General features: G+C 43.4%; 1 protein-coding gene across 1 annotated transcript; it reads right to left on the bottom strand.

Moving 5' to 3' along the window:
- Nucleotides 1–306: 306 nt before the first annotated feature.
- On the bottom strand, nucleotides 307–1,818 carry APOF (apolipoprotein F). The gene is given in 2 exon segments (XM_008978588.4): nucleotides 307–1,262; nucleotides 1,803–1,818. Coding segments are annotated over 2 exon segments (972 nt in total).
- Nucleotides 1,819–12,489: the final 10,671 nt, after the last annotated feature.

Below are 12,489 nucleotides of genomic sequence, written 5' to 3'. Positions count from 1 at the left end.
TTTAGATTCATTGTATCATTTTAAATTTACAGGGCAACTCATTGAGGTTAAAATCATTCTATCTCCTTTAGAAACTTAAAAACTGATCTTAGTTCAAGAAAGAAGTTACTATTCAGTGATCACCGAGGCTCTAACAAGTGGAGCCTAGATTCGAAACCAAACCCTGTGACTTCAACACCCAAACATTTACGTTCCTACGTTTTACTGTACAGCCTTCCTCCTGGATAAATCAGATTAAAATTTTGAAGACATGTATATAGCTTGTCAGGGTAGTACAGTTATTAATTCTGTGGTTACCACATTCTTTTATATCTCAAGACTCCCAGCCCCAGGATCTAAGTCATAGCTCTTGATTATGGCCCACCCCCAGTAGGGAGCTGAACTTACTACTTCTGATATGAAAGAAGCCAGGGTAGTTGTTTCTTCCAAGTCACTCACATCTGAGATGGCCCTCAAACCCTCCTTGGTGGTCTCTGGCTGAGAGATGTTTGCGTCTTTCTGATCTTGGTAATACTGGATCAACTGCTGAACCCCAGACCTTAATGCAGGTTTAAGTGCAGCACTGATCGCTAGACTCATAGGCCCCCCTGACATCCCAGCCATGGTCATCAGAAGGTCATATCCCAGATCTATGGCCCCATCTCGGCCTCGTTCCCTGGCCTTGCCCAGGCAGTTTTGAGTAGCATAATACAAAGCTGTGCCCAGGTTGTAGAAGTTTCCCACTCCTGGCAGCAGCTGGACTACATTGTGCACACCTTGCTCCTTCTCATTCTCACAGTCCTCTGTGGGGAGGGAGCGCCCGACCCTTCCTGTGCTTCGCTGCTCCCTGGCTAACAGCTGCAGAGCAGAGGCCACTGACACGTTCCTCTCTGTGCTTCTGCCTTTCTGGAGCCCTCGAAGATGCTGGATGAGAACCTGTGTAGCATTCACACCACCCTGGCGGTAGAGCTGTAGCTGTAGAGCCCAAACATCAGCCTGACAACCAGCTTCCTCCAGGGCATTCCTTAGAGCCAGGCTTACCGAGAACTTGGGTAGAGGGGCCATGTGGCTGAAACCAGGCAGTGACTTTGGGTGCAGAAATTAGCAGGACAAGGGGTCTGAGGAGGGTGTCTGGGATTCCAAGGACAAGGGAAAGTGCATCAAGACATTTGTCTGCTTTCCATATGAAGTGGCATCCACAGGGTGCAGCAGGAGGTAGCAAAGTAGCAGCTCAACTGGTATCATGATGAGTCTGAGGCCACGCATGTCTGGAGCAGAGTACCCTAGAAAGGGGAGAAATCCGAAACATACAAACCATTTCCCTAAGGGCGATGGTGAGCCCAAGACTCAGTTAGGGGGACACCTCATACATCACCTGCTTCCAAGCTTTTGTACTTTCTTTTTAGAGACAGGGTCTTGCTCTCTTGCCCAGACTAGAGTGCAGTGATGGGATCACAAATCACTGCTGCCTTGAATTCCTGGGCTCGAGGGATCCTCCTGCCTCAGCCTCCCAAGCAGCTGGGACTACAGGTGCGTGACACCATGCCCAGCTAATTTTTAAATTTTTTGTAGAGACGTGGTTTTGCCATCTGGCCCAGCCTAGTTCTGAACTTTGGGCTCAAGTGATCCTTCCACCTCTGCCTCCCAAAGTGATAGGCTTCCAGATGTGAGCCACCGCGCCTGGCCCCAAGCTTCTGTTCTTTTTAGGTAAAGGCCTAGGAAATAGGAAATGCACCCCAGTTGCTCCCACTTGGTCTCCCCCATTTACAGGTCACCAGGGACTTCTGTTTTATTTCCACCCATATATAGGGACCCCAAATTACCACATAGTCCAGTCATTGAGAAGTGAGATTGCCTTGGTAGGTTTGATCGCTTCCTGATCCTGTTCTGCCTAGTTCTGTGTCCCATGAGGAAAGGAGATATTTGCTTTCCCCTATGATCAGTGAAGGATGTAATCTGTGCAAATATTTGCCCATTTATACTGGCTGCTCAAACCTTGTGCCCCTTGTCACACACTCAATCTCTATACCTACAGTCCTGTTCTTTGGCATTTCCTGTATGTCCCTGCCACATTCCCACTCTAAGCTCATGATAGGAGCCAGGGAAATTCAGAATTAGGAAAGATGAGATGTTTGTGATACTCTCATTTATCTTCATTTTAAAAATTAAATTAGCGGCTGAGCATGGTGGCTCACGCCTGTAATCCCAGCACTTTGGGAGGCCAAGGCGGGCGGATCACAAGGTCAGGAGTTCGAGACCAGCCTGGCCAATATGGTGAAACCCTGTCTCTACTAAAAAAAAAAAAAAAAAAAAAAATATATATATATATATATATATATATATATATATATATATATATATATATATATACACACACACACACACACACCCAGGCGTGGTGGTGGGCGTCTGTAGTCCCAGCTACTCGGGAGGCTGAGGCAGGAGAATCGCTTGAACCCGGGAGGTGGAGGTTGCAGTAAGCCAAAATCGCACTACTGCACTCCAGCCTGGGTGACAGAGTGAGACTCCGTCTTAAAAAAAAAAAGGGTGGGGAGCTGACACCTACTAAGTGGAGAGGGGCAAGGCTAACACTGGTCACATATGTGTTTAAGTGAAGAGGTGAAATAAAGAGCATTCATCTGTCCTAAGTGGTCTCCAACATTTCTAACTACTTACTGTGTGCCATCCTTGAATACAGTCCTGGGAAAGGAGACTCATTACTTATGTGATATTGAATAGCTGAAATGAGCCGGGATCAATTCCTGGATCATTTTCCTCACGAAGCACTTCAGAATAGCTGTGGAACATTTGATAGATTATATTGTCACTGTCCATGGACAATTTAAATGATCCTTGAGAGCTTCTTCAACTTTTTGCCTAATTCTTCAATATGCTCCCAAGACTCATACCTGCAGTTCTTGGTGATGTGGACACCCAAAACTTTGAACTGTGACACCAAGCATCATGGGAGATGGTTTCTCAGCAAACTCAATCACCATCTGAGCTAACTGGTAGGCCAGCTACCCCAGTGGGTATATTTGCCACCATCCATACATTTCCCAGGATGGGCAGCTGGGTGCTGGGTTTATTCACACTTCCCTAAGGGACTACTAGATTCGTCACAATGATGTTGGTATTGCCTTCCTCCCCATTGAACTTTTTGACTCTCACGGATGAGGGTTTCAGTGGTATCCTTTCCTCGCATCTGAAACTGCAGAACATGGGCCTCAGTTGGGCAGCCCACCTCCTCCAAGGGCACCCTCAGAGCTAAGTTGGACAGGTACTCAGGCAGAGGGGCTAGGGAGGGGGCTGTGTGTAAGAGATCTTGGCAGATCCTGGGATCTGGGAGAGGAATCTGGCTCTCCATGTTCTCCAAATATGGAGAGCATGTTTGATGGATGCCCAGTCTCTGTTAAAGATGGCTGGAGGGTCAGAGTCTCATTCTGGGCATTTCTTGGAAAGGCAGACACCAGGGACAGCAGGACACAGCAAAGCAGCAGCACAGCCTGGACCATGGGGGGACAGCAGAGCAGCCCTGCTGGAAGGAAGCAGTGCTCAGGTTGGGAAGTGGAGAAAGGCTCAGGACAAAGAGACACCAAGACTGGCCAGAGCTAGAAAGTGTCTTAGCTCTTGGAAACTTCGGTTGCCCTGAACACACCTCATCTTCACTCTTAAAGGATGTGGGTGATCCTCCTATTTTGAGGAGAAACAAGTCAGAGGAAAAAAACAGTCCAAACATCTCATTTGCTTTGGTATCTTCATGACCTGAATTACTATTATTGTTGTTGTTGCTGTTTTTAATCTGCCCTTTCCCAGAATCACAAGGAAACCAGAAAGTTGATGGCTTCCAAAACAGTGAAGGACAAAACATTTGCAAATATTTATGCATCTCTTCCCAGCCCAGACTTTGTCCTTCTCACCTTTGACCCATACTGACAAACTGACCTTTCCCCTTTTAGGCCCTGCAGTCCTGTCCCATATCTTTTTTTTTTTTTCTTTTTCTTTTTCTTTTCCTTTTTTTTTCTGGAGACACAGTCTCACTCTGTTGCCCAGGGTAGAGTGCAGGGGCACGATCACAGCTCACTGCAACCTCCACATCCCGGGTTCAAGCAATTCTTGTGTCTCAGTCTCCCTAGTAGTTGGGATTACAGGCACGCACCACCATGCCTGGCAAATTTTTGTTTTGTTTTGTTTTCTGGAGACAGTCTCACTCTGTTGCTCAGGCTGGAGTGCAATGGCGTGATCTTGGCTCACTGCAACCTCCACTTCCCAGGTTCAAGAGATTCTCTTGCCTCAGCCTCCCAAGTAGCTGGGACTACAGGTGTGCGCCACCACGCCCAGCTAATGTTTTTGTATTTTTAGTAGAGATGGGGTTTCACCATTTCAGTCAGGCTGGTCTCTAACTCCTGACCTCGAATGATCTGCCTGCCTCGGCCTCCCAAAGTGTTGGGATTACAGGCGTGAGCCACGGCACCCAGTGACATATCTTTTTTATCCTAAGGTTTTACCCTAAACCTATATTTGAGTTGAGGAAAAGGTCCTCCGTATCTTCTTGAGGGGAGAAAGGGTAAGGCAGAATAGCTGGTGATCTCTGGGACCCCTAAACCATTTTTCTTTTCTTTTTTTTTCTGAGACGGAGTTTCGCTCTTGTTGACCAGGCTGGAGTGCAATGGCGCGATCTCAGCTCACTGCAACCTCCGCCTCCCAGGTTCAAGTGATTCTCCTGCCTCAGCCTCCCGAGTAGCTGGGATTACAGGCGTGTGCCACCATGCCTGGCTAATTTTGTATTTTTGGTAGAGACGGGGTTTCTCCATGTTGGCCAGGCTGATCTTGAACCCCGACCTAAGGTGATCTGCCCACCTTGGCCTCCCAAAGTGCTGGGATTACAGGCTTGAGCCAGCCACAGTGCCTGGTCACCATTTTTCTTATTAAACGAATATATTGGTTGGGAAGCCAAGGCAGGCAGATGGCTTGAGCCCAGAAGTTTGAGACCAGCCTAGGCAACATGGCGAAAGCCCCGTCTCTACAAAAATTATAAAAATTAGCCAGGAGTGGTGGCATGCACCTGTAGTCCCAGCTACTGGGGAGGCTGAGGTGGGAGGATCACCTGAACCTGGGGAGGTCAAGGCTGCAGTGAGCCATGATTACACCACTGCACCATCCAGACTGGGTGACAGAGCGAGACTTTGTCTGAAAAAGAGAATATACTGGATGGGAGTCCAGGGAAACTGGACAGATTGACAAATAAGACAAAATCAGAGCAACTTTTTTTTTTCTTTTTTAGAGTCCAGTCCAGGTATTGCTCTATCTCCCTGGCTGGAGTACAGTGGCCTGATCATGGCTCACCACAGCGTTTAACTCCTGGGTTCAAAAGATCCTCCTGCCTCAGCTTCTCAAGTAGCTGTGACTACTGGTGTGCACCACCATGCCTGGCTAAAAATTTTTTTTTTTTTTGTAGAGATGAGGTTTCACTATGTTTCCCAGACTGGTCTTGAACTCTTGGTCTCAAGCAGTCTTCCCACCTCAGCCTCCCAAAGTGCTGTGATTAGAGGCATGAACCACTGCACCTGGTTTATTTTTCACTTTTCTAATTCCAATGCAAAACACAAATAAAACACGTCCATCAGCTGAGCAGTAACTTTCCAAATCTAACCAAAACTCCAGGAATTAGGCTTTATCTTGGGTTTAGAGGTAACATTAGTCCAAAAATTAGGGAAATAAGACATCTGATGCCTCCTAAAAATGGTACCAGTTCCTACATATCATTATGGCCTAAAGTTTCCTCTGATGTCACTCACCTCAGGCACATGGCCAAAGGGACTAGGCCAATGGCAGGGTCCAGGGTCCCTCCCTCTATTTTTTTCGGTTCTTTCAGTTCCCAGGAGTGGCCCCTGACAACTAAGAGCAAAGACAGAAGCAGAGGAGTAAGTCTTCAGGGACACAGTGCCAAGTTAGAAACAGCAAGAACTAAGTGGAAAGGAGTCCAACACTGTCTGAAATTACTAGACCCCAAACCCCTGGGGAATCCCTAAGACAATATATATACATATACCTACATGGATAAAATATACGTACACACACACATACACGTATACCAGGCTGGAGTGCAGTTGGTACAATCACAGCTCACTGCAGCCTTGAACTCCCAAGCTCAAGCAATCCTCCCACCTCGGACTCCTATATATCTGGGACTTCAGGCACGTACCACCACACCTGGCTAATTTTTAAATTTTTCTTGTAGAGAAGGGAACTCACTATGTTGGCCAGGCTGGTCTCGAGCTCCTGGGCTCAAGGGATCCTCCTGTCTAGGCCTCCCAGAGTGCTGAGCCACTGCACCCAGCCTCCTAGGACTCTATAGTTTCTGTGTAGCAACACTAGAAGGAGTGAAAGATTTAACCCTTGTCTCCTAAGATCTATCACAAAGCAGAAATATCCATTCTTACCAGTTTTTCCTCATTGTACTGGAAGTTCTAACCAGTGTAATGTGGAAAGAATAAAAAATAAATGGCATAAAACTAGAAAGGAAGATGTAGAACAATATTTATTTAAAAACAACATAGCTCTGGCTGGCTCAGTCGGTAGAACATGAGACTCTTAAAAACAACATGGGGGCTGGGCGCAGTGACTCACGCGTGTAATCCTAGCATTTTGGGGGGCTGAGACGGGCAGATCACGAGGTCAGGAGTTCAAGACTAGCCATGGCCAGCATGGTGAAACCCCGTCTGTACTAAAAGTACAAAAAATTAGCCAGGCATGGTGGTGCGCACCTGTAATCCCAGCTACTCGGGAGGCTGAGGCAGGAGAATCACTTGAACCCGGGAGGCAGAGATTGCAGTGAGCCGAGATCTCGCCACTGCACTCCAGCCTGGCAACACAGTGAGAGTCTATCTAAAAAAAAAAACCACAAAAAAACAAAAAAAACAGCAACAACAAAAAAACAAAAAAAAAAGACATGGGGCGGGGCTTGAGACCAGGAGTTCGAGACCAGCCTGGCCAACATGGTGAAACCCCATCTTTACAAAAAATAAAAAACACAGCCAGGGGTGGTGGTGTGCATCTGTAGCCCCAGCTACTCGGGAGGCTGAGGCAGGAGAATTGCTTGAACCCAAGAGGGGGAGGTTACAGTGAGCTATGATTGTGCCACTGCATTCTAACCTTGGTGACAGAGTGAGACCATGTCTCAAAAAGTAATAATAATAAAATTTAAAAAAGTAATACAAAATAAAAACAACATGGACTAGGCATGGTGGCTCACACACTTTGGGAGGCCAAAGTCCAGGAGTTCAAGACCAGCCTGGGCAGCATAGGGGAGACCCTGTTTCTGCAAAAAAAAAAAAAAAAAAAAATTAGCCAGCTCAGCTGTCCAGCTGTGGTGGCACACGCCTGTAGTCTCAATTTCTCAGGAGGCTGAGACAGGAGGATCACTTGTGCCCAGGAGGTTGAGGCTTCAGTAAGCTGTGATCGTACCACTGAACTCCAGTCTGGGCGACAGAGGGAGACCCTGTCTCAAATAAATAAATAAATAAATAAATAAATAAATAAATAAATAGATAGATAGATAGATAGATAAAATAATAATTAAAAAATAAAAAATTAAAAGAAACAATGTGATTGTTTATGCATAAATCCTAAAGAATACAATTTTAAAAGGACCAATAAGTTAATTTAGCAAGGTGACAAGATAAAATATTAATATATAAATGAATTCTATTTCTGTAGTCTAAAAACATACATTGAATGTTAACTTAGGGCCGGGTGCGGTGGCTCACACCTGTAATCCTAGCACTTTGGGAGGCCAAGGCGGGTGGATCACGAGGTCAGGAGATCGAGACCATCCTGGCTAACACAGTGAAACCCTGTCTCTACTAAAAATACAAAAAATTGGCCAGGCGCGGTGGCTCACACCTGTAATCCCAGCACTTTGAGATGCTGAGGCGGGTGGATCACAAGGTCAAGAGTTCAAGACCACCCTGGCCAACATGGTGAAACCCCATCTCTACTAAAAATACAAAAATTAGCTGGGCGTGGTGGTGTGTGCCTGTAATCCCAGCTACTCAGGAGGCTAAGGCAGGAGAATCGCTTGAACCTGGGCTGCAGAGGTTGCAATGAGCCAAGATCGCGCCACTGCACTCCAGCCTGAGTGACAGAGTGAGACTCCATCTCAAAGAAAAGAAAGAAAAAAATTTAGCTGAGTGTGGTGGTGGGCGCCTGTAATCCCAGCTACTCGGGAGGCTGAGGCAGGAGAATCGCTTGAACCCGGGAGGCGGAGGTTGCAGTAAGCCAAGATCGCACCACTGCACTTCAGCCTAGGCAACAGAGCAAGACTCTGTCTCAAAAAAAAAAAAGAAAATTAACTTAGAAAATTCCAGCTGGTTACCATGGCTCAAGCTTGTAATACCTGGACTTTGGGAGGCTGAGGTGGGACGATTGCTTGAGGGTAGCAATTTGAGACCAGCTTTGGCAACATAGTGAGACCCTGTTTCTACAGAAAAATAAAATGAAAAAAAATTCCAATTACAATAGTGTTTAAAATAAACAAGTAAAATTCCTAAAAGAAGAAACAAGACAAGGATGCTCACTCTTGCTACTTCTATTCAACATTGTACTGGAGGTTCCAGCCAGAGTAATTAAGCAAGACAATGAAATAAAATGTACCCGATTAGAAAGGATGAAGTAAAACAACCTATATTAGTGGGTAACATGATGTTGCATATTAAAAAAACTCAAACTTACACACACACAGACACACACACACAAAATAAGTACTAATAAATGGGTTCAGCTAAGTTGCAGGATACACTATCAATACACGAAAATCGATGATATCTCTATATATGTGCAATGAATAATTTGAAAATGAAGTTAAGAAAATTGCATTTATAATAGCAGCTATAAGTGTAAAACTTGTACATTGAAAACTACATGGGTGGGGGGAGGGGGGAGGGATAGCATTAGGAGATATAGCTAATGTTAAAAGATGAGTTAATGGGTGCAGCACACCAACATGACATATGTATACATATGTAAAAAACCTGCACGTTGTGCACATGTACCCTAAAACTTAAAGTATTAAAAAAAAAAAGTCAAAGAAAAAAAAAGAGCTCTCATCTTTTAGAGATTCATACTGAAATACTTATGGATGAAAATATATTATTTGCTTCAAAATGGTGGAGGTGAGAAAATGTGGAGTATATGACTATGAATTGATAATTCTTGGAATTAGGTGATGAGAAATAGGTGTTTAATAGACTATTTTCTCTACTTTTTTATATATTTGAAATTTTCCATAATAAAAAGGTTTTTTTTTAAAAGAAAAGAAAACTACAAAACATTACTAAAAGAGATTAAAGGAGACTAAAGAAGATTAAAGAATGAGTTAAACCCAAAACTATCATAAGGAAGGAAATAATAGAGATTAGAGAAGAGATAAATAAAACAGAGAATACCTTTAGGCACAAATACTTGTGAAAAAATTAAAAATAGGCCCGGCAAGGTGGCTCATGCCTGTAATCCCAGCACTTTGGGAGGCTAAGGTGGGTGGATCACGAGGTCAGGAGATCGAGAACATTCTGTTAACACTGTGAAACCTCATCTCTACTAAAAATACAAAAAATTAGCTGGGCTTGGTGGCACACGCCTATATTCCCAGCTACTCGGGAGGCTGAGGCAGGAAATTGCTTGAACCCGGGAGGTGGAGGTTGCAGTGAGCCGAGATCGCACCACTGCACTCACCCCAGCCTGGGCGACAGAGCAAGACTCCGTCTCAAAAAAAAAAAAAAAAAAAAAATTGGCTGGGCGCAGTGGCTCACACCTATAATCCCAGCACTTTGGGAGGCCAAGGCAGGTGGATCATCTGAGGTCAGGAGTTCAAGACCAACCTGGCCAACATGGTGAAATCCCGTCTCTACTAAAAATATAAAAATTAGCTGTGGTGGCACATACTTGTAATCCCAGCTACTTGGGAGGCTAAGGCAAGAGAATTGCTTGAACCTGGGAGGTGGAGGTTGCGGTGAGCCGAGATCATGCCACTGCACTCCAGCCTGGGCGACAGAGCTAGACTCTGTCTCTAAATAAATAAATAAATAAATAAAACAAAAAAACAAAAATTAGCCAGGCATGGTGGCAGATGCCTGTAACCCCCGTTACTTGAGAGGCTGAGGCAGGAGAATCACTGGAACAGGGGAGGCAGAGGCTCTGCACCACTGCACTCCAGCCTGAGTGACAGAGGGAGACTCTGTCTCAAAATAATAAAAAATAAATAAATAAATAATAATACAGATAATAGAAAAACAATTGAGAAAATCAGTGCAACCAAAAGTTGGTCCTTCAAATAGATGAACAAAATTGACAAACCTTTAGCTACACTAACAACAAAAAAAGATAAAAAGACTCAAATTATTAAAGTTAAAATGAAAGTGGGAACATTACATTTTACAAAAATTAAAAGAATTATGAGTAATTAAACAATTACATGCCAACAAATTGGATAATCTAGATGAAATGAACAAATTCCTAGAAACATATATCTTATCAAGACTAAATCATGAAGTAATAGAAAATTTGAATTAAAGATATTGCATCAATAATCAAAAATCTCCCCAAAATTAAAAGCCCTGGACCAGATGGCTTCACTGGTGAATTCTGCCAAATATTTGAAGGAGAATTAATGCTAATGCTTCTCAAACTTTGCCAAAAGATCAAAGAGAAGGAACATTTCCTAACTCATTCCAGGGGTGAGCATTACCCTGATACCAAAGGCAGACATACACTAGGAAAAAAGAAAACATACACCAATATCTCCTATGAATACTGATGCAAAAATCCTCAACAAAATGCCAGCAAGCCAAATTTAGCAATGTATTAAAAGGATTATACACTGTGGGATTTATTCCTGGAATATAAAAGTGGCACAGTGTATGAAAAACAATCAATATAATTCACCACATTAACAGAATGAAGGAGAAAAATCATACAATCATCTTAATTGATGCAGAAAAAGCATTTGACAAAATTCAACACCCTTTCATGATGAAAACATTTAACAAACCAGGAATAAAAGGAAACTACCTCAATATAATAAAAGGCATGTATGAGAAAGTCATAACAAACATTATTTCATACTCAATGGTGAAAGATTAAAGGCTATTCTGCTAATATCAGGAACAAGAAAAGGATGCCCAGTTTTGCTAGTTCCATTCAACATAGCCCTAAAAGTTCTAGCCAGAGCAATTAGGCAAGAAAAGGAAATTAAAGGCATCCAGGTTGAAAAGGAAGAAGTGCAATTATCTCTTGTTCTTATGAATTTTTTTTTTTTTTTTTTTTGGTGACGGAGTCTTGCTCTGTCGCCAGGCTGGAGTGCAGTGGCTCCTTCTGGGCTCACTGCAACCTCGGCCTCCCGGGTTCAAGCGATTCTTCTGCCTCAGCGTCCTGAGTAGCTGGGACTACAGGCACACACCACCACGCCCGGCTACTTCTTATGATTTTATATGTAGAAAACCCTAAAGATTTCACACAAAAAACTATTAGAACTGATAAATGAATTCAGCAAATTAGTGGATTACAAGTCAAGAAACAAGAACCACTTGCATCTCTACATATTAACAATGAGCCATTTGAAAATAAAATTTTGAAAACAATCCCATTTACAATAGGATAAAAATAAAATACTTAGGAATTAATTTATCCAAGGAGTTAAAAGGTTTATACAATGAAAACTATAAAACATTGCTGAAAGAAATTAAAGGAGATATAAATACATGAAAATGCATTCCATGTCCATGGATTAGAAGACTTACTATTGTTAAGAGGCCAACAGTACCCAAAGTGATCCACAGATTCAACGCAATCCCTATCAAAATCTCAATCATGTTTTTTTGCAGAAATTGAAAAGCCCATCCTAAAATTCATATAAAATCTCAAGGGACCCCAAATAGACAAAACAATATTGAAAACGAACAACTTCCTGATATCACAACTTACTGCAAAGCTACTATAAATCAAAACAGTGTGATATTGGCATAGCAGCAGACATATAGACCAATGGAATAGAATAGAGAGCCCAGAAATAAACTCTTGCATATATGGTCAAATGATTTTTGACAAGGGTGCCAAGACTATTTGATGAGGGAAAAGACAACCTTTCTAACAAATGTTGCTGTGGGAAACTGGTATCTACCTGCAAAAAGATGAAGTTGAACCATGATTTAACACTATACAAATATTAACTCAAAATAGATCTAAAATCTAAATATAAGAGCTAAAACTATGAAGCTCTTAGAAGAAAACATAGAGGCCGGGCGCGGTGGCTCATGCCTGTAATCCCAGCACTTTGGGAGGCCGAGGCGGGCAGATCATGAGGTCAGGAGATTGAGACCATCCTGGCTAACACAGTGAAACCCTGTATCTACTAAAAATACAAAAACAAAATTAGCCGGGTTTGGTGGTGGGTGCCTGTAATCCCAGCTACTCAGGAGGCTGAGGCAGGAGAATGGCATGAACCCGGGAGGCAGA

Source organism: Pan paniscus, chromosome 10 (assembly GCF_029289425.2).
Source record: "Pan paniscus chromosome 10, NHGRI_mPanPan1-v2.0_pri, whole genome shotgun sequence".
Taxonomy (NCBI): Eukaryota; Metazoa; Chordata; class Mammalia; order Primates; family Hominidae; genus Pan; species Pan paniscus.
This window is presented reverse-complemented; position numbering and strand designations above follow the sequence as displayed.